Source organism: Brachypodium distachyon, chromosome 1, assembly GCF_000005505.3.
Source record: "Brachypodium distachyon strain Bd21 chromosome 1, Brachypodium_distachyon_v3.0, whole genome shotgun sequence".
Lineage (NCBI taxonomy): Eukaryota > Viridiplantae > Streptophyta > Magnoliopsida > Poales > Poaceae > Brachypodium > Brachypodium distachyon.
In genome coordinates, this window is record NC_016131.3 from 6,831,172 (window position 1) to 6,851,868 (window position 20,697).

A 20,697-nucleotide genomic window follows, 5' to 3' on the forward strand; every position below is an offset into this window, starting at 1 on the left:
GACGCATGCAAAAGTTAACCATATTGAGACCTCATCCCCAGGCTGCATGCAAACATGACAATATGTTGTATGTAGGCATTAGTTTTGTTTCATTCATTTTCAAAGCCAGACAACTTTTAAACCGAGTCCCATAGTCATGAAATTGTTTCACCATTAGGTCTCCCATGGCAACATCTTCTTTGGGTAGATTTTGGCCAATATATTTTTTAAAGCCTTAGTTAGGACCCGCATGGTGCCTCCCCACCCCGGGTCGGAAGCGAAAGCAACATGCACCTATGAGATTTTAGAAATTATTAGATGCTACCATACATGTTTACATATTAAGTCATTCTTGTCCTGCGTCCGATGCTTTTGTATTTTCAAATGCATCGATACAAAAATATGCATTGTAAACTAGTTTCGGTGGATTTTGTTTTACGGCTCTTGTTCGGCTGGAACACCTAAAGGTACATCTCATAGTAGCTCGTGTCAACTATAGGTACCTTATCTTCTCTTGCTTACATGTGTTCGTGTGCATTAGATTATATTCCACGTCCGGGTATTGATGGGCAGATGCCATGAGAAAATACATCTAAATCACATACATTGTATTAAGTTTGTATATCTTCTTTTCAATTCTTCTCAACTCGGTTCATTATGTCCAAATTATGACCCTGCCTCTGCCAGTACTATGTTGGCCGACGCGTTTGGAAGATGATCTTAGTGTTTTGCTCAGGACTCATGTGACAAGACACTCCGCTATGCTACCGGTCTGACTGTCAAGCATTGTTAGGGATTGATATGATGTGGGCGGCAATGCTCAGAACCGTCCGTTGGAGGGCATTTACAATACAAATATACGGAGTACAATACAAGGTGCTTAGTGAGCTGCTTATTTTTGTTTGCACTATTACATATTTCTATAGGACATGCTTAATTTGACACATCTAGTATTGAAACAAACACCTTGCACTGTACATACATGTTCTGAACAGGCTATGAATAAAATCTCTTTCGTCCCCCTGAGAGGCACTCATGCGAGAGTCGTAGTACGTCCAAGTCTGCAACCGTCCAAAGCTACAAAGATCTGGGATTTGAGCTGATAAACGAATTTTTCGTGCAAAAGATCTGGAATATGCAACCCAGGCTGAAAGGCCCGAACCATTTCGTGGCTGGCGTGCCATGGCAGCCAGCCCCCACTCCCACGAGGCCACGAGACACGGGGCGAGAGCTTCGATCCAAAAACATCCAAGGAAGAGAGCAGCCAACGGGAGCTAGCGGCAAAGCCCGGGGCCGACGTGTGGACGTTACGCCTCGCGCCGGATAGCGTGGCCACCCGAGCCAAAACCTCTCGCCACTCCATCCTCAGCCCGCACCACCGCTGACAATGCCGACCCCGCCACCTCCCGGGCCTACCAATCAGCGATGTATTGCTCCGAATCTCGGGGAAGTTAGATTTAAAGCGTGGCATCGCCCCCTATTCCAGCGTCCCCGTGCTTCTGCTGAGTAGTGGAAAAGCTTCGGGGGCTCACGGGGGAGCTTAGGATTGGACGCGGCCACCGCACCGTTCCGTGACATTGGCGAGGGGAGGCGCGGCGCGAGAAGCGAAGCAAAGCGCTTAGCTCCCGGGTTGGAATTCGGCGGCCGCGCGATGGACCTGCGCGTCGCTGCCCCCGCCTCCGCGGCCGCGGCCGCGCGCCGGGGCGTGCCGGGCGGCGGAGTCGTGCGCCTCCGTGCGCTCGCCGCCGGCGGGCGCCAGCGCCGACTCTCAGTGCGGGTCTCCGTCGCGACCACCGAGGCCGCCACCGCCGCCGTCGGCGCCGTCAGTACACACGCGCTCCCTCTTTCTCTACACTCTACTACTGCTTTCGCCGCTAGCTCTGGTCACGGTTATTTAACTGTGCGGGTGGTTTTGCTGCAGTCGGAGGATGCGGACACGGAGACGAGGAACGCGAGGACGGTGGTGGCGGTCATCCTCGGCGGCGGCGCCGGGACGAGGCTCTTCCCGCTCACCAAGCGCAGGGCCAAGCCCGCGGTGCGTAGTACTACGACTTTAATTCGCCGCTCGCCGATCGATCAAGCCCCACCGTTCGCTCGAGTGCGGGATCCTGCAAATGCGAGTAGATTAATCTCATGGTTTTCGAATTTGGGCTACCCCGCACCTGCAGGTGCCGATAGGCGGCGCGTACAGGCTGATCGACGTGCCGATGAGCAACTGCATTAACAGCGGGATTAACAAGGTGTACGTCCTCACCCAGTTCAACTCGGCTTCCCTCAACCGGCACCTCTCCAGGGCCTACAATTTCAGCAATGGCGTTGGCTTCGGAGATGGTTTCGTCGAGGTCTGAGATTCAGACCTGTGTTCTTTAGGAGATATTGTGGATGGCACTTCTGCAAGAGATCTTTGAGTGTTGCTTCCATTATCTGAAAGGGGGATAACAGATGCTGATTTATCTGTTTTTTAGGTTCTAGCAGCGACTCAGAGGCCTGGATTGGAGGGGAAGAGGTGGTTTCAGGGTACCGCTGACGCGGTTCGACAGTTTGATTGGCTTTTCGATGTACGTCTCTCTTGGTTTGGTGGGATATATACAAGATGTTTACTTTTTCGTCTGGTAGAAATGCGATGAAGGGGTTGTGCATGCGTTAGGTATGGTACAAAAATGTTCATATGGTCTGGTTTCATTGTAGGATCAAATGCAGAAAGCCATTTATCTCTCTAGAAAAACACAAAGCCACTTAGGAACGGTTTGGTGAATTAGTTCATTGCACACTTGCGTAGTGAGCATTATTTGTGTCCTATTATAATGATTCAATTCGAGAATCAAGAACCTGTGCTCAGAGTTAAGCTGTACTTTTCAATTTCCTGTTATTTCATCGCAGTACTTTACTAGAAAACCTCATTCTGTTCCTTTCATTAGCTGTAACACTTCACGATTTTGCTTTCTAGGATGCCAAAGCTAAAGACATAGAGGATGTGATTATTCTTTCTGGGGATCACCTATACCGTATGGACTACATGGACTTTGTTCAGGTAATTGCTGCAGGTAGATTAATTTTTGTGGTTGTCTGTTGTAGTACATGGTTAAATCATTCTTGCCATTTCGATATGCAGTCTCATCGGCAGAGAGATGCAGGCATCAGCATCTGTTGCTTGCCTATTGATGACAGGTGATTTCCATTCCATTTCAGCAGCCAATGCACATAAAGCTTCAAGTGGCCTTCCATATAAACTAAAAGTGTCTAATAAATTGAAGTTTCCTTGCTTTGTTAGGGCAAAAGTTTGATTTTGAGCATATGCTTAACTCTCTTTGATTGAACACACAGTTAGTTGTTTTCTTGCGGATTTGAAATGAATCGTTCTGTTTTTCAATGGCAGCCGGGCATCTGATTTTGGTCTAATGAAGATAGACGACACAGGAAGAGTTATATCATTTAGTGAAAAACCAAAAGGAGATGATTTAAAGGCAATGGTAAGTTATATAGCTTTTTAAATTCCACTTAGCTCTACTGTCCACATATTAGAGTATATATTCTAGATGGCCAAATTCACAATGTATCAGTTAGGGCATTCAATTAAAATAAAACAGAAGTTCATGGTGCATTCCCTCCTTTTGCCAGCAAGTTGACACCACTGTTCTAGGCTTATCAAAGGAGGAAGCAGAAGAGAAACCATACATAGCTTCAATGGGGGTGTATATATTTAAGAAAGAGATACTTCTAAATCTCTTAAGGTATGACAATTCAACTTACTAGACCTCAAAATAATCAGTAAAATATTCTATCCGATCCCCTCCTAAGAAGAGTCTAATAAAGTCTCCAAATAAAAGGGGAACTTCCAAAGCTCCAATAAAATGCCATTTGACACTGAAAGTACTAAACCAGCTGTTATATGTTCAGATATCTTATGCTGCAGTTTTTCTTTTGGGATAATATCTTATGTTGTAGTAAGGTGCATTTTTCATAGAACAACTTAATCACAAGTAGATCATAATACGCAGTGCATTGTTGTTAGGTCAGATGGCGTTTTCCCACCGCAAATGATTTTGGGTCTGAAATAATTCCCGCTGCAGCAAAAGAGATCAATGTAAAGGTACGTGAGAATGCCATAAGTTCCATCATGTAGGAAACAGAATGACTATCACTACTTCATTCATTTTCTGTTATGAACTGTAAAAAAATTTAATATGCACCACCTACAGGTCCATTGTTCAATTGCAGTCAGACAACTGAAACTGCACTGAAAGACAGAAAATTAGGATGACGTTGTTTCCAGAATATTGTCATTTTAGTCTCTATTGCTGCGGTAGCAATTTAAGTTTAAAAAGTTACGCATTATCTTTACATATCTCATTTGCTCAAACCTTAACTTCCATATGATGTCACCGGTATCTAACATTCAATACTTCAGGCATATCTTTTCAATGATTACTGGGAAGATATTGGAACTATTAAGTCCTTCTTCGAAGCAAATCTTGCCCTTGCTGAACAGGTATACCTAGTCTGCAAAACTGCAAACTAATGGAAAGCTGCTTCTTTATTTTATTTTATTTTTGACCATCCTTTTGTCAGCCCTTACCCTCCTTTTTCTACACCCATTCTTTTTATGTTCTCGGTTTTGGCATTAGTATTCCAATGTATTTTGTAATACTTACTGTTATGGAAGTAGATATATACAGTGTACAAGGTGGAAGAATTACGGAGAGCACTGTGCAACATAGATACTAACACTGATAATAAGTATCAAGCAATCAAGTTTTTTAAGGAAGAAATCAAGTAAAACCTTGAACCTTTTGTAACATGTGATCATCTGCTGATTAAATATGCAGCCTCCAAGATTCAGCTTCTATGATGCTAGCAAACCAATGTATACATCACGGAGAAACCTACCGCCATCTATGATCAGCAGTAGCAAGGTATCTGGTGCCTCCCAGCTTGTACTATTTTTTTTTCTTGAAAATTTTGTCTGTGTCGTTTTGTACCTGGATATTCTTTTTACCATTCATTGTTGTATCATCATTATCTTCCTTAAAAATATCGAATTATAACTGTTCTTTTACACTTCTCAGAAATCAATTTGGTTGCGGTGCTGCCTAACATGTAAATACACTTGCAGATCACTGATTCAATCATTTCCCACGGATGTTTCTTGGATAACTGCAGGGTAGAGCACAGTGTTGTTGGAGTCCGTTCTCGAGTTGGCTCCAACGTGCACCTCAAGGTCAGACCTCTTAATTCCAGAAGGCATAGAATGCCAGTAGAATCAATTTATAGTCTTCCACAATCTTACAGCAAACATGATGTTTCATTTTTTCTGCAGGATACTGTAATGCTTGGTGCTGATTTCTATGAAACCGATGTGGAAAGAAGCGACCAGCTGGCAGAAGGAAAGGTTCCAATTGGAATAGGAGAGAACACGACGATTCAGTATGCACGCATTTTTACTTCCAAGCTCATAGGCACAGCAATTTAGACCTCGTTTTGTATCATTATTGACACCAAATGCCCCCCTCTTGTTCTGCTCAGAAACTGTATCATTGACAAGAATGCGAGGATAGGGAAGAATGTGACCATTGCTAACTCTGAGGTATGAATGATCCGTGCCACGATGTTTCTTCAAGAACAGTTGCATAATTATCTGACAAAGTATTAACAAACTAACGGTGTATGAAATCAACAAGCAATAGCTGCAGCTTTCAACAAACTTTGTTCTCCATGATGATACATCATAACAATGGTTTTATTCGTGTTCGCCAAATCGAAGATTTTCTTTCCACCCTCCAGAGTATGTCATGAAAATCTAATGAAAATTGTGGTTCACTGTTGTGTCTCTGCAGGGTGTACAGGAAGCAGACAGGACATCAGAAGGCTTCCACATCCGATCTGGCATCACAGTCGTACTGAAGAACTCGGTAATCGCAGATGGATTAGTCATATGAACTGGAGAAAAAGGTTCCCAATTCAGCAAGAGAAATCAGGCATGAGCACGTGCGGCTGGAACAGAATAATCGGAGGAGTTTGTTCTACTTTTCCAATAAGATGTGTAGCAATTGTGAGCTGCTCCTTGTGTATCCATGACCATTTTGGCTCACAAATTTATGTGTCTCGCCGTGATGTTGTGAAACAGTAACATCGTTGTAAAACATGACACCTATGCTGGAAAACTTCTACGTTTCAGCATTTCAATATTTTTGCTTGCCGGACAATGTGCATTAGAAGCTTTTATGCTAGTACCTTTTTTTTACAGCTATGCTTTATTGTGTTTTTTACGGGTATGATTTATGGTACTCCCTCTGTTCCTATCTAAAACATGCTCTAGTTTTGTCCTCTAAATTTATAAAAACATGTATATTCCATGACGAATTTAATAACATTAATTTGCAGCCGTATATGTTTGTAATTTTTTTTATAAGCTTGGTCAAACTTTAACAAAAATTACTAAAGACAAAGTTTTTTTATATGAAGTTAAAGTTGAAACACCTTATAAAAAAGGAACGGATGAAATACTTGGTTACATTCGTTAAGTCATTCGGAAGGTTATTACATAGTGAAATGCGCTATTAACACTTAGAGGCGGAAAACTGAAGTACGTGACCTTCGCGTACAAGTCCTCTGGCCAGACACGTAAATCGGTGTACATAATCCATCACACGTGCGCGCTCACACACCATCCTCCACACGTGCGTGAACCGAGAGCCCGGCCCCCCTCTCCCGGGTTCCGGCCCATTCGGACCGTCCGATCCCCAGCCGATGGCGTCGGAGACCGCGGCCGACGGCCACGATCATCCCCCGGCCGTCGCTCCCGGCAACGACGAAAACGCGGCGGCGGCGGAGGCGCTCCTGAGCACGGCGTCGGAGCAGCTGACGCTGGTGTACCAGGGGGAGGTCTACGTCTTCGACCCCGTCCCGCCTCAAAAGGTCGCGCTCTTTCTGCACCGTTCGGTTCATTTCTTTTCGTTGGTTTCGAAGAACTGTGTTGACTTTGTCTGCGTTGGGCGGGGATTGGCGAGCGCGGGCGCTGAATCGCGACCTGAACTCCAGAAATATGCGTTTAAGTCGGCGATGTTCCTCTGGTTCCTTGGGGATAGATTCGGATGTTTCCCTTGAATTGCTTATATGTTTCCTACGGTCGAATTGAGTGTCTCTGTACCGTCGAATTGCACTAATCAAATGATATTTTGTGTTGACTGAATTTCAGAGGAATTGGTTATCGTTCGAGCTTTTAGGAAAGGGACTATGTATGAAATTTGGTTCACTTTTATAGCAGTTTGGCTATGCTGTGTTAGTGGAATCGAGTTTTCCGTGCTTGATTGCTTGCCATTGGCCATCTTAGGTTTCGGCATTTTTGCCAGCTTTGATTTGCTTTGGTGGATGCTGCGGTCAAGTGGAGGTTAGCGTGCATGGTAGCTGAACAGTGGAACATATGCTGCGAGATTTGGTTAAGTATGAATTATGATTGCTGTGAAAGATCGACAAGCTTGGTTGCCTAACTGAATTACTGAACCAGAGCTGTCATCAGTGTTCTCTTTTTTTTTTCCTTGTTTTGTTCTCAAATTTGATGCCTTTTCTTTTGTTCTGATGGGGTTATGCTCTATTGCCCTTGTATAGCCACTGTTATGTTATTACAGTGATTTGTTAGGTGCCAGTGCCAAGGGTGAGTATAGGGATGGTTTTCATGGTTTTGCAATGCAGTTCGTGCTTTGAGAAAAAAATTACCACTTCCGAGTTTTTGACGGTATTAAGCTAGGGGTCACGGGCGTACATAAAACCATGAACAAAGCCCATTACAGATGGGGAAACCTAAGAACCCCCTACCCCAAGAACCCTATAATTCAGGCGGCAGTGCCAAGTGGTACCACACCTTCGAACTCCTGGTAGGGTAATTCCTTTCAACCCAGCAACCTCATCCAGAATTGTGGACGACTGCCTGATTTCTGTAATGATAATGAGGATGTTGTTTTTGTGCCTTGTGCACAGTTAACATGAGATGTACAAAAGTCCTCTTGTGGAAATAAAGTGTGATACTGTTATGATAACATGTTTCAAGTTCCAAATGATGCATAGTCAAGACGGTGTGCTGTATCTAACTTGAAATCCTTCTGTTTCAGCTTTTGCCTGTTGAATTAGTCAATTGTGATGCAAACATATTTAAGTTCCAAGGGTAACCATATGATCCATTTATTATTGATAAACTATTGTTTAAATCTTTGTGGTGATCATATTGTTCATGGTCATTTATAATTGGTCTACTTGGCTAACTACTATCTTAGTGTCATACAGGTTCAAGCTGTTCTGTTGGTGCTTGGAGGATGTGAGGTGCCTCCTGGTTTAGTAAGCATGGCTGTGCCTACTGCATATGGTGAAAAGGTACCATCTACTGCAGAATCTCTAAAATAAGTTTAAGTCTCCCGCCACTGTTTATAGTTTTTCTAAAAGCTGTCTCATGTGTGCAGAGTACAACTGTGGCTGCCAAAAGGGTTGCTTCCTTAATGAGGTTTCGCGAGAAGAGGAAGGAAAGGTGTTTTGATAAGAAAATAAGATACGGAGTGCGCAAGGAAGTTGCCCAAAAGTACAGACTCAGTCACTCAGTCCATGCAATTCTAGGTGCTATCGAAATTTATACCTGTGTGCTCATGCTAACCTGCCAGGGTGAACGCATAGTGAACGTTTAAATGGTGTACTAGAGTTGCTAAGTTAATCTAGAAATGTCTGTTCTCATCAAAATAGTACTCGTGTGCAGGGTAAAAGAGTTATTAGCTTGCTGCACATTATGGAAGCCAGCAGGGGGTTAATTATTCATGACACTTTACACGACATAAATGAGGATCTACTCCAGCTTTTGGCATTCCCAACGCCACAATCTTCTTTCATCTAATCCATCAACCTCTTTACAAAATTAAACTATGATTATTTTTGGTGATATAGCTTTGATGACTTGGTGATTTTTAATTCATGTCTAGGCTAGCAATCTGAGGTCAGTTGTTGGTATTGAAAGGTTCCCAAGTACTAATCTGTCCAACTTATAAAGTTTGGAGTTCGTGGTCATCCGTTCACTCCTTCCCAACCCTTCTCTTCCCATCCCTAACAAGTTTGACCGTGCAAACCCACAAGTTAGAGAAGCAAGCAATAATACCCCTCCCTTCCATGAGCTTGGGTTCAGTTCAAATTCAGCAAAGCCCATCGCCAGGCTCTAATGGCATTGCTCCGTAGTCTAACTATTATATTGTTATCCGTAGATTTCTTTTCTTGGTGATTCCATAGCAAAGCATGGGCACTATGCTAGTGTCTGAGCAAACTTTTCAATATCAATCTGAAAATGTGGATCATGGAATTTTAATCTCTCAAACTATTGGTGCACCGAAGGCTTTTTGCTAAGAGTAAAGTGACCTGGCATATTTTACTATTTTACTAGTGTAATTGCTAGACTTCCATGGTTTCCATGAGCTAAGTAAAACCTTATAGCTATAACACTTTATTCCAACTGATTATCGAAACAAACAAAAATCTGCTCTTTATGTTTGTTGTTTTAGGAAGAAAATATCAGATTTCTACAGTTATGCTTTACAATCATCTTGCAAGGCAGTCATGTTCTGTTAATCATCTTACCATAATCCACATTTGGCAGTCAAATGATTGTTTTTGAGCTTTTTGTTGTGAATCAATTATTTGGTACATTATGCATTTTTTTATACTCATTATCATTGTCAGGATGAAAAGGCGTAAAGGACAGTTTGCCGGAAGGGCAGATTTGGGTGATGGTGCGTGTTCTTCTGCAGTTTGTTCCTCCCAAGCTAATGGCGAGGATGATCATTTTCTAGAAACCCAGTGAGTTAGTTGTGGTGTGTGTCAGCAGTCAACTGTGTGTATTTGCAAATCATGTTTTATCAATTTTATGCAAAGGCTCTTTGCCTGTTTTCTACGGTAATTTTGCATGTGTTCATTGTGGACCAATGCTTGTTTGCTTTCCCTAGTTGCCGCAATTGTGGCATAAGCTCAAGGCTTACTCCAGCAATGCGTCGGGGGCCAGCAGGTCCAAGATCCCTCTGTAATGCTTGTGGCTTAATGTGGGCAAATAAGGTATTTTTCTCCCTTTACCTGTTCTTTTTCCTCCTTTAAAAAGAAGTAAAAAGAGAGTAAAAGCATCATGCTCTTGAATCTGGTAAAATTGAAACTGGATAACAAATTGCCTAATTAATGAACTGCTGGTGTTAGCTAAATTGCTACTAAACCTAAAAAATTTCAGGGTACGCTAAGAAGTCCTTTGAATGCCCCCAAAATGGCAGTGCAGCATCCCCCTAATCTGAGTAAAATGGTGAGTTATGTATGTGGTATGAACTTTTGTATGAACATTTCTCTTTTGGTTTATTGGTATTTCTTCTTGCGCAGGACGTCCTGAACATGGACTATGACAAAACAATTCTTTGTGCTGAGAATGACCAGACCACAATCAAAATGGACTCTGGGATGTAAGCATGCCCTCTTTACTGCATCTCAATCTCTGTCTTTGATCAAAGTTTGGTATAAAATTCGTGCGGGCCTTATAAACCTGAATGGAGATATTAACTATTACAGGGTTGGGTAATTGGTAAATATAATCATGTACTTGGAGATTGACTTTTGAGCCTGCTATAAACAAAGTCTTCATGCCAGGGTTTAAATGTCAAACTCTGTGGTGTCTGACTGAAGAGGCGTTTCTCAAAGCCTTCTATAGAGAAAGTCTTCATGTCAGGGTTTAAATGGGAAACTGCATGGTCTCCGACTGAAGAGAGGCTTCTCAAAACATCAATTATCTAACCTTCTAATTTCTTGATCAGGAGTCCAGAACAAGTGCAGAGGCTAGAACCCCCTCCCACCGACCGAAGACGACAGCATGACAGTTTCCCAACCAAAGACAACTTCATGACAGTTGACAAGCATCTAGGTTGACAAGTGCATAAATTGAGACAATAGTTTTTTTTTGTCAGAGATTCCTGGCTTTAAATGATGTACAAGGCAACAAAACTAACAAAAGCATGCGTCGACGTATGATATTTATCTGGCCTTACATTGTACCCCAACAATTGTGTATATATTGGTGCCACATTTATCCCCTCCATGAATTAAATTTTATCCCACCAAATTATGCACGGCTGGAACACATAGTCCAGCAATGCAATTCATTTTAGGCTTCGCTTGCCTTGAAATTGAATTGGATCAATTTAAAAAAAATCGGATGTCTATGGAAAAAAATTCGGTCGGAGCTTGGCAGAGTTCATCAAGGTAGCAGCAGGAGTTCTGAAAAAATAGAACTCTTGACGCAACATACTCCACGAAAAGACGGAACAACCCCTGCGCTAACGAATCCATCTCTCTCTCTCTCTCTCTCTCTCTGATAGCGGTCTTGCCCCTCCCTGTTTTCGCTCGACGCCGCCGTCCCTCTACCGCCGCTCTCTTCCCCGAAGCCGCCTTCCATTGCTGCGCCGCCACCCTCGCCCTGCAGACGCCTCTCCCTTCACAGCTCAAACCCTCATCCCCCACGCCCCCTCCCGAGATCGTTCCCTGCCTCTGGAGCTGCGCAGCAAACGATTCATAGCCGGAGATGTCACCAGGGACCTCGACGAAGTCACCGGAGACGTGGACCTGGGAGAACGCAGCCGCTGGAGCGACCGCCGGCTTCGCCACCGTCGCGACCTTCCACCCGCTCGACGTTGTCCGCACTCGCTTCCAAGGTAATTCTCGCCCTCCCTCTTAAGACCTAGAGACCAGGACATGCAGAGCCTGGTCGGTAACCCTGCTCTCTCGTGTTGGTATTCAGTGAGCGGTGGGAGGGGGTTGTCCGACGTGCCGCCCTACAGGAACACGGCACACGCTGTATACACCATCGCACGATCTGAGGTGTGAATTCCTGTCACATTTGGTTTACTTTTGATCGTTTGGTAGATGCGGTAACGTTGTCAGATTTGTCCATAGCTTAAAACCTTAATTCTCCGTGCATTTGCTGTTAATCCTTCCGGGTTCTCTGAAAACTTGAAATGCAATTCCCTACGACATACATGTTTTTTTTTCTTGAAGTTGTCATTTCCTAGCTATTTTTTGTTTAATTTAATGAAAAATGGGAAGCTGATCATTCACATGATAAATCACATGCTCATGGATGCTTTGCGACAAATTATATGATTAAAACCTTTTTAGGAACTTGGTTGTTCTGATATGTTAAGTATGAGCTATGCTGATCTAACTGCCTAATGTAGGGCCTGAGGGGACTTTATGCCGGCTTTTATCCTGCAGTTCTCGGATCAACCGTTTCATGGGGGCTATATTTCTTTTTGTAAGTTACATTACATTAGTTCATTCCGCTGAGTAGTTGCTGTGTGGGGTTTTCATGCCTTATTTCAATGCTGAACCGGACTAAAGTGAGCTGCTGACTCCAGGATTTATTTCACCTGTTTGTTTCCTAAAAAAGAAACTTGCTTGTTTATTTATCCTATATAAGAAACTTGCCAATTTGGATGTTCCTTAGTCCTTACTATTGTACTGGCATTTTGATTGACTTTAAGAACATCTGTTTTGGCAGTTATAACAGGGCTAAACAAAGGTACTTGCAGGGGAAGGATGATCAGCTCCGCCCATTCGACCATCTTGTCTCAGCTGCAGAAGCAGGTGCTTTGGTTCGTACAGTAACTTCTGATCTCGTATTGTTTTGTTCTTTTCTCAGATTGGAGACAATTTTAATAAAATTTGATTAAACTGTAATTACAACTTCGATACCATGCCAAACTTGGCTTTTCTGACTACTACCATGTGTTAGCGTTATTTGTTCACCTGTATCTGCCTTTCATTAAAAATACCGTATATTCATGAACACATGTATTTTTCTTGTATTTATACAGGTTTGCTTGTTTACAAATCCGATATGGCTGGTGAAAACACGAATGCAACTACAAACACCTGGACATACCTCACCTTATTCTGGATTTTCTGGTAATATATGCTTGCTGTACTCGTATGTTTATTTTCTATAATTATCATATAGCAAAGTGTATCATACTATACCATATCCATTATAATATTTGTTTGAAGTAAAATTGAAGCATCCTGCTATGAATTGTGTATATTGATCCGGAGTTCTCAGATTTCTTTTGGTCTTATTTATTTCAAATTTTCTGTGACCTTGCTTATTTGGTCGCTGTGAAGCCAGATGCTCTGAGAACTATTCTGACAGAGGAGGGATGGCGAGCACTTTATAGAGGGATCGGGCCTGGACTTTTGCTGGTATGCATCTTCCATTTATGTTGTTAATTGGTTATGTGCTACTTTTCATTACGACCATGCAAATATTGTCATATACTCCCTTCGTTCCATATTAATAGTAACTATTGTCCCCATGGTGTTTTAAGTTCTAAGTAATGCTAGATTTCAGAGTGCAACACCATGTTGAGTTGTCCTTGACTTGGGCTTATATATTTTCTGTGACCTCAGTTCATTCTTTATTGAGTTCTTCACCGAAATCTATGCCTTTTCACTACCACTTATGGCATGGTTTAATTTTTTAAATGTTCTCTCGAGTTTTAAGATATTAACCTCATATGGTTATCTCTGAGGTGTGACCTATCAGATTTGTAGCTACATGCTCTATAGGCAATATCCTCTTATGAGGCCCCAACTAGAGAATATGCGACTTCTTATTATTTGGATCATCACTAGTCATGCTTTTCCCTGTTGCTATCATGATGTCAGAAAAATACGTTGTTGTGGAGATCATTTTTCACAGTTCTCAGGGAGAAAAGAAACTAAGAAGGGCAAAATAGTTTTGATGTTTCTAGTTATTTGATATGCATGTCAATGTATGGCATCGCAACAGTGGTAGTAGGAATTTGCTCATTACAAATGTGATTGTGTTATGTAGAGTTTATGCCTATACTAGTTTCGATCAGGGAAGATGCATATGTTTTCGATTATCAGTTTATTGAATTCACGACATAATCTTAATTGCTTGGTGGTGCTTGAAAGGTCACCCATGGTGCGATACAATTCACGGCCTATGAGGAACTTCGCAAGGGTATGGTTTTTGCCAAAACTAAACAAGCAAGGGCGGACAACAGGGGCAATGAGGATTTATTGGTACCAACTGATTACATGTGTGCTCAGACATTTTACACATAGTTTAATTTGGTGCATTATAGAAACACTTATGTCCCCCTGGATAATTTAGTTATGATGCTTAGTTATTTTCTTAAATTAGGTTGCTTATGCTATTTATGGCCAACCTTTTTTGGATGCCCCATGTCTCTTTCTTCATGCCTTTTGACACGATTCAACATGTGAGGTTTCAAACATAGGGAGAGTATTGTCACTTTGCTCGGAATATAGTCGAGTAAAATACACCACTAGTCCATGAACTCGGCAAAAATGAACACTTTAATCCACGAATTCGGAAAATGCACACTTAAACCCCTAAACTGGGACTGCTGTGTCACTTTAGTCCAAAAACGATTCAGCGAGGCTTAAACACGCCACGTGGCCGCCACGTCGGCTTCGGCCAAGACCGCAGGCTGCTACTCGATTTTCTCAGGATTTTTTTTGCAAAATCACCATGCCCGAGCCGCCCGTGAGAGGCAAGACGGCCGCGCCCAGATGGGGATCTTGGGGCCCTAAGAACCACGCCGTTGCTGCCGCTGCCTCGCCTAAGGTCGTTATCAAGCCCGCAACGCTCAATTTTGACAAGAGAACGCCGGTGAAGGGGTCGCCGAAGCTGACGTGGCGCCCACGTGGCGTGTTTAAGCCTCGCCCAACCGTTTTTGGACTAAAGTGACACAGTTGTCCCGGTTTAGGGGTTTAAGTGTGCGTTTTTCGAGTTCGTGGACTAAAGTGTTCATTTTTGCCGAGTTCATGGTCTAGTGGTGTATTTTACTCAATATAGTCAAAATATAAATATAGTTTTATGTATTTTTCTTTTGATAAATGTAACATTGTTTCTTAGAACTCGTATTGTCAACTCAAATATGCATAAGTTGATTCAAGAACTATATTTTTAGAACATTGAGTTATAGTTATATCTCCTTTAAAATACACCCACTGTCAGCCAGATAGGCAGCTCCTGTGCCTGATATGCATTTGGCTTCATTGTTAACAGAATTCTGTTGATTATGCGGTGCTTGGGGCTGGTTCGAAATTATCTGCTATTTTGCTTACCTATCCTTATCAGGCAAGTTTTAACTTTATTCTCATTAACTTTGTAAATGGATGCTGCCTTCTTACTGAACATACCAACTGATGGTTTTTCGATTTGCAGGTTATCCGAGCACGCTTGCAGGTTGGTCTCAGATTTGAAGATATTCATCTCATCTCTTTGGAGTTTATTCATCAATAATCATAATAGTTCTTGTGTGCAACTTTTCAGCAACGTCCTGGCAGTGATGGTACCCCAAAGTACTCAGATAGTTGGCATGTAGTAAAGGAAACTGCAAGGTGAAGTTATTGTTGTGTTCTCATTAAATATTTGAATCTAAACAAGGGTTTACCTTTTTTATTGTCTTCTGCAATATGCACCCTGCAGTTGTAGGAACTTCATGTTTTGCAGCATACAGTAGAAGTGCTTGCTGTCTTTTTCCAAGTTTGTTCTACAGTTCAGCCCAATGATCATCTAGACTTTTATAATCTGTACTACACCTGTTGGAGTTGAGGATGTCCATTTCTGCTTGTGTAACGTGGTGGGACCGCTGCAGAAGTAACCTTGTAGTGTATTGCCACACTTGCTTGATAGCCTTTTCTAAATTTCAAGTTTTTGCTTGTATGTTTGTGTTACCATTTTGAGTGAATAAAGCCAACTCTTGTTCTTTTGGATCCTCAATTTCTGTCGCAGGTACGAAGGTGCCCGTGGATTTTACAGGGGCATTACGTCGAACCTGCTGAAGAACCTTCCAGCAGCTTCCCTTACATTTGTGGTGTATGAAAATGTTATCAAACTATTCAAAGCAGCGAAGGAGAAGAAATAGATCCCAACTACTAATACAGGAGAGGAAAAATAGGAAAAGAGACTATAGTTGCAACCAAATACTGAGCCTGTTCCCAGTCTTCGAGTTAGAAGTGACATTCCATCTATTGCTGAGTTCATGTCTCATACTCTCATTCATTTAACATCACGGATTTTGTTCCGACGCGCTTGTTTCTACAGAGGAAATTCATTTACAATTTCATTGTGAAGCAATACTTCACTAATTCCTGTTGTCCAGTTGAATGCTTCTCCTATTGAATACATGTATCGCTGGTACGTTACGGTTCAACAACCATCTAGTGATAATACTAGGTAGGAGTAGTACAATCTACAATGTGCATCATCAGCGTTCAGCGACCTCAAAATTAAAAACAGAAGTACCAGCGGTCGTCATCACGGCAGGGTGAACCAAATGGCTCCAACCATCGTGGGAAACGTCTCTGTTGTCGCGTTGGAAAATGAACGGTGACTGTGAGACGAAATGTATCCTGCTATCCAGCCGAGCAGTACCCGTCAAAAAGCTCGAACAAAAAGGAGGAAATTGGAGTAGAGAGAAAGGTGGATCCGGTAGGTGTTGCCGCTTTGACAAATCGGCAAGTGTTTGCGCTAGCGCCTTTTTACCATCGGCCCCGCTCGCTTGCTTGGGAGCCTGGGACAGTTCACAGTGGGACGCCATCGACGAGCTTGGGGAGACGTCGGGCCGACGTCGTCGGCTCTTGAGTTCAGCCGTTCGGCTAACTGTGGCAGGACCGCAGTAGGAAGTGAGGAACGGACATCGGTTCGGTACATATTGGATCTCCGTGGTATATCCTACTCCGTAGTTGTTTGAGTGCTTTGGAATCCTTGCGCGCGTGAGCAATAAGACACGGATAGAGCTGGTAGATTGCAAGCTGACTGATTACTAGAATGGGGAAATACCGACCTGGTGGATGGATTACTCGAGCCTCGAAATAAGTCAATAACTCTTCGCCTGGTGGATGGAACAGGAAGATGGCAAGGTAAAACATGATCCGGTGATCGTGATGCGGCGAGCACCACACTACCGACGCCACAGCACCCAAATCGGAGCCTCTTCTTCAACTCCTTACCGGTGCAGTACTAGTTTGGGGTATGTCATCAGCTCGTGATGCACACGCATCAAATACAGTATCGCACGACGACAATGACAGGCCTTAATTGTACGTTCATCAAAGATCGAGTCCGCTGAACGAGTCCAGACGGACCAGACGACCCTCTCAATCACGACCGTATCCTCTCTTCCCCCTGTCTGTTTTTCTGTTTAGTGTACCTTTCCCTGTCTGCCGAGAGAGTGTCTGTTCGTGAGTTGTTTCTCACGTGGAGAGAAAATGGCTCTTCCCTCAGTTCCCAGTCACTTCTGCCTTTTGTCTTTTTACGGCCTCGGCAGCTCGCGGTCGCTGGCCACCGAGCGGTGAAAGGGGCAGCCAGGCTCAGGCAGAGGCAAACGTTACGTACGCCAGAAACGGTCACACACGCCAGCCCAGCCCACTGCACCGGGCGCTGGTTAAATATAGCTCGGTGCGTTCCGACCACGCTCCCCTTCTTACGTGGTCGTCGGGGTACGCCTCGACCAGAACTAAACCTCCGTGGTCAAAAGCGCATGCATACATGCCCCGTTGCGCCGGTTGCCGAAACTCCCCACCCGAAAGAAAAGGGGCCACGTTGAAGTCAACTTCCCCACGCACCCACAACCGCACCGCACCGCACAAGCAGAACAGAACAGAACAGAACCCACGGCGAAAGCCACGCGAAACACGACCCGTCAACTCTGTCCCCACGCGCGCCGCGGAGCCCCGCCCGGCCGGTTCCTCCCAGCTGCCTCCTCTCTCGCCCACCTACTATATAACCACGCCGGCATTCCTTCCTCCCCTCTCCCAACCCAAAGCACACGCAACTGCGCGCAGCCGGATCGAGCTCAAATAGGATCGCCATCATCGATCAAAGCCGCCAGGGCTCCTTGTTGCCTTATACAAAAAGACAGAGGAATCAAGATAATTGAAGATGTCCCGGTACGTGGAGATGCTGGACATGGGCGTGCGCATCGCGGCGAGGTTCCACTCGCACTGCCCGCAGACGGCGCGCATGTACTACAAGCCGCCCTCCACGTCCACGTCGGCGGGCGGCAAGGGCGCCGAGGCCGCGTCCACGGACCGGAAGGCCGCCTCCGCAGGCTTCGACTACGACGCCGCGGCGTCGGCGTCTGCTGGATTCCGGCCCTTCGCCGGCGGCTCGGCAGGGTTCGGCGCCGGCGCCGCCCAGACGGGGTTCGGCTTCGACACCGCGCAGGTCGTCATCTACGAGGTCGTATGAGGACCTGAGGATCGAGTCGAGGATAAGTAAGAACGACGAGGAGTTCTCAGGAGAGATTGTTTCTCCCCGACCCCGAGGATAATTTTTTTGCGGCCAAGGAATTTGACCATACTTGTGTACGATACGATGACCCCCATTCAATTCTTTAATTCTTTTGTGTTCGTCCATGGCGGAATGGATCAAGGAAAGGATTTTTCTTTCTTATACTACTTGGCTTTGTGCATGGGTATTACAAGCATTCATGTGTCCGTCTGGTTGATTGTCAAATCTGTCACCGCCGAATCTAGGAAGGCTTGTACGATGATCGGCGGAGAAGTTTATGTTGGTCAAAATGTTTACTGTGGTCTGTGGACGAGCTACACTATGCGATCGAGAAAATTCGTTGAATTGGGCGAGGTGGGGCTTTGGGGTGCATAAGTCTGATGTTTGGTCATCTACGCCCATGGCGGATTGTTCGACACGTCACTAGACTTAATCACGGAGCGCTCCACTTAATATTATGGGCTTAAGTACTAATGATCTTTAGCACCATTTTTTATTCCCAAATCACGTGTAATCGTGAACACAAGTCCTAGCTACCCATCAGTTAACTTGGACAATGAATTTGGGCGAAGTTGGTATGGGTGTTGTTTAAGAATTTCTGGCGCCGATTGATTAATCACGCGGCTGGCGGAATATTAAACACGTTCCGGAACTTAATCATGGATCGCTCCAACTAACATGACGGAGCTCAATGATCAGCACCTTCGAGGATCGAAAAATTAAGAAATGATCAGCCGTCATAGATTCCCGAATCGCGTGGGAATATTGAAGACAAGTCCAAGTCGTTGCACAGGAGACAGGACTACAGGAGTACCGGACATCTTCAAATCACGTAGCTGCACTGTCGCTGCAGATTTAGGTTACAGAGCAACGAATTTGTCTTCAGCTGATTACGCCTTCTTTTCGTACGCCTTCTCGTGCCATTTACGTATAAGAGCGAATACGGATTCTTTCATGGAATGTGCTGTCTCGTCTTCGCTTCTCCCGTTCTCCGTGCTTCGCGTCGTCACTTGGTCAGTCTCTTTCGCCGATCCACCAAAACCCTAATGGCTTCCCGCCTCCTCCACCTCCGCCGCCTCTTACCAGCCGCGCGCCCGTCCGCCGCCGTCGCGTTCTCCACAGCCTCCACTCCGAGCTCGCGGGTGTCCGGTATCGTAGATGAGATCTGCGGCCTCAACCTCTTGGAGGCCTCCTCCCTCGCCGACGCCCTGCGGGGCCGCCTCGGTGTGGACCAGCTCCCTCCCCTAGCTATCCTCATGGGTGGAGCAGCCCCGCTAGGAGAAGGAGGCGCCACTGGTGTGGCCGGTGAGGAGGCAAAGCCGAAGGAGGAAAAGATGGCATTCGACGTGAAGCTGGAGGGGTTCGACGCGGCGGCGAAGCTTAAGATTATCAAGGAGTTGAGGGCCTTCACGAGTTTGGGTCTGAAGGAAGCCAAGGAGCTCGTGGAGAAGGCACCGACCGTGCTGAAGTCCGGGGTGCCGAAGGAGGAGGCGGAGGGCATCGCTGAGAAGATGCGGGCACTCGGCGCCAAGATTGTTCTCGAGTGAGAGAACCAGAGCTCTGTATGGCTTTGTTTATTTGTTTATTTCTGCTTCTTGTATCTTGTATGAAGAAAAGAGGAAAAAAAATGGAAACTAGGAATAAATAATTAATCGAACTAACTCTGGATATCACCTTTTTGGTAGTGAAATTGTCAGTTGGGCTTTGGAAAATATGATCTTAGATCTAGCGATAGAGCTTTTGGTTTCAGTTTGACTTTATGAGAAAGAGATGGTTTATTACTTGGAACAGAGCAATTAGTTTGTGAACATTGAGTTTCTATCTTACTGATAGTAATGATGTGTTTCTTATCAGTGTTCTGTTATTGCCACATGGCTTTAGTTATTAGCTTGATCTAGAAAATGAGCTTTGATTTATAGTTGGTTGAAACAGCCCTTCGACTACTTTGGTACAGTAGTTTGATATACTCTGCAGTATACAGTGCATATGAAATGTGTTTGAGGTAGTCCAAAGTCCAAACTAATAAGTGCATCTGTTGCTATCTTATGGCTGAAAATGAGACCTTGCTATGGTTTTGAGGATGGTGTTGAAGATCAGATTATTGTTGCTAAGCATTCCAAATTCATCTGAAACGGTTATCAGTATGTTTTTGAAAACCTGTTCTGGAAGCTTCAAAGATTTCCATTCTTTTAATTAGTTCTTGCTGGCTTACTGTAATTGTCTTGTGAGTTTGGGTTCACCGGAAGTACATAAATTACCTTGATTAGTTCATAATCAGAAGGTCACTTTCTTTGTTCATAACTTCGTATCGAGGTGACCTGCGTTTTCTAAAGTAGTTTCTCACATTAAGAATAGTGTTGGAGTAAGAGCATACTTCT

General features: G+C 44.2%; 5 protein-coding genes across 11 annotated transcripts; all 5 read left to right on the forward strand.

Moving 5' to 3' along the window:
• The first annotated feature begins 1,467 nt into the window (after nt 1–1,467).
• On the forward strand, nt 1,468–6,206 carry LOC100839765 (glucose-1-phosphate adenylyltransferase large subunit). 2 transcript variants are annotated; one of them, XR_730180.3, is made up of 15 exons: nt 1,468–1,801; nt 1,901–2,014; nt 2,148–2,321; nt 2,445–2,537; nt 2,927–3,010; nt 3,092–3,147; nt 3,356–3,449; nt 3,598–3,710; nt 3,997–4,069; nt 4,388–4,468; nt 4,806–4,892; nt 5,140–5,197; nt 5,297–5,403; nt 5,503–5,563; nt 5,814–6,206. XR_730180.3 is itself a non-coding variant. In XM_003560045.4 (15 exons), exons 1-15 carry the CDS (start codon nt 1,631–1,633, stop codon nt 5,913–5,915), a joined length of 1,515 nt encoding a protein of 504 aa, XP_003560093.1. In that variant the 5' UTR covers nt 1,475–1,630; the 3' UTR covers nt 5,916–6,206. The 2 variants fall into 2 exon arrangements, 1 of the variants encoding a protein (XP_003560093.1); XM_003560045.4 differs by having other exon boundaries at nt 1,475–1,801; nt 5,093–5,197.
• Nucleotides 6,207–6,627: 421 nt separating this feature from the next.
• On the forward strand, nt 6,628–11,095 carry LOC100838337 (GATA transcription factor 19). Of its 3 annotated transcripts, none has more exons than XM_010232042.3 (8): nt 6,628–6,894; nt 8,257–8,343; nt 8,430–8,545; nt 9,685–9,801; nt 9,948–10,053; nt 10,220–10,288; nt 10,363–10,442; nt 10,549–10,784. In XM_010232042.3, exons 1-8 carry the CDS (start codon nt 6,727–6,729, stop codon nt 10,556–10,558), a joined length of 753 nt encoding a protein of 250 aa, XP_010230344.1. In that variant the 5' UTR covers nt 6,628–6,726; the 3' UTR covers nt 10,559–10,784. The 3 variants fall into 3 exon arrangements, with proteins under 3 accessions (XP_010230344.1, XP_024317755.1, XP_003559456.1); XM_024461987.1 differs by having other exon boundaries at nt 10,627–10,784; XM_003559408.4 differs by lacking the exon at nt 10,549–10,784 and adding an exon at nt 10,791–11,095 and having other exon boundaries at nt 6,631–6,894.
• Nucleotides 11,096–11,283: 188 nt separating this feature from the next.
• On the forward strand, nt 11,284–16,238 carry LOC100838636 (folate transporter 1, chloroplastic). Of its 4 annotated transcripts, none has more exons than XM_014897585.2 (11): nt 11,285–11,684; nt 11,771–11,850; nt 12,207–12,283; nt 12,530–12,623; nt 12,846–12,936; nt 13,154–13,227; nt 13,966–14,093; nt 15,089–15,160; nt 15,248–15,268; nt 15,356–15,423; nt 15,818–15,943. In XM_014897585.2, exons 1-10 carry the CDS (start codon nt 11,555–11,557, stop codon nt 15,405–15,407), a joined length of 819 nt encoding a protein of 272 aa, XP_014753071.1. In that variant the 5' UTR covers nt 11,285–11,554; the 3' UTR covers nt 15,408–15,423; nt 15,818–15,943. The 4 variants fall into 4 exon arrangements, with proteins under 4 accessions (XP_024317750.1, XP_014753071.1, XP_014753070.1 ...); XM_014897584.2 differs by having other exon boundaries at nt 11,289–11,684; nt 12,561–12,615; nt 13,966–14,076; nt 15,818–16,238; XM_003559409.4 differs by having other exon boundaries at nt 11,293–11,684; nt 13,966–14,076; nt 15,818–16,238.
• A 1,584-nt stretch (nt 16,239–17,822) lies between these two features.
• LOC100845546 lies at nt 17,823–18,592 on the forward strand. The gene has a single exon (XM_010232053.3). The coding sequence runs from the start codon at nt 17,969–17,971 to the stop codon at nt 18,275–18,277; it is 309 nt and encodes a 102-aa protein (XP_010230355.1). The 5' UTR covers nt 17,823–17,968; the 3' UTR covers nt 18,278–18,592.
• A 583-nt stretch (nt 18,593–19,175) lies between these two features.
• Nucleotides 19,176–20,172, forward strand: LOC100846766 (50S ribosomal protein L7/L12). Its single transcript, XM_014897843.2, has one exon. It carries the CDS (start codon nt 19,279–19,281, stop codon nt 19,864–19,866), a length of 588 nt encoding a protein of 195 aa, XP_014753329.1. The 5' UTR covers nt 19,176–19,278; the 3' UTR covers nt 19,867–20,172.
• Nucleotides 20,173–20,697: the final 525 nt, after the last annotated feature.

Coding starts and splice junctions, on each gene's coding strand:
- LOC100839765 (XM_003560045.4), top strand. CDS start 1,631: ATGGACCTGCGCGTCGCTGCCCCCGCCTCCGCGGCCGCGGCCGCGCGC. Junction 2,322..2,444: donor TCGGAGATGGTTTCGTCGAG/GTCTGAGATTCA, acceptor TCTGTTTTTTAG/GTTCTAGCAGCGACTCAGAG. Junction 5,564..5,813: donor TGACCATTGCTAACTCTGAG/GTATGAATGATC, acceptor GTGTCTCTGCAG/GGTGTACAGGAAGCAGACAG.
- LOC100838337 (XM_003559408.4), top strand. CDS start 6,727: ATGGCGTCGGAGACCGCGGCCGACGGCCACGATCATCCCCCGGCCGTC. Junction 6,895..8,256: donor ACCCCGTCCCGCCTCAAAAG/GTCGCGCTCTTT, acceptor AGTGTCATACAG/GTTCAAGCTGTTCTGTTGGT. Junction 8,344..8,429: donor CTACTGCATATGGTGAAAAG/GTACCATCTACT, acceptor TCATGTGTGCAG/AGTACAACTGTGGCTGCCAA.
- LOC100838636 (XM_003559409.4), top strand. CDS start 11,555: ATGTCACCAGGGACCTCGACGAAGTCACCGGAGACGTGGACCTGGGAG. Junction 12,624..12,845: donor CTGCAGAAGCAGGTGCTTTG/GTTCGTACAGTA, acceptor GTATTTATACAG/GTTTGCTTGTTTACAAATCC. Junction 12,937..13,153: donor ACCTTATTCTGGATTTTCTG/GTAATATATGCT, acceptor CTGTGAAGCCAG/ATGCTCTGAGAACTATTCTG.
- LOC100845546 (XM_010232053.3), top strand. CDS start 17,969: ATGTCCCGGTACGTGGAGATGCTGGACATGGGCGTGCGCATCGCGGCG.
- LOC100846766 (XM_014897843.2), top strand. CDS start 19,279: ATGTGCTGTCTCGTCTTCGCTTCTCCCGTTCTCCGTGCTTCGCGTCGT.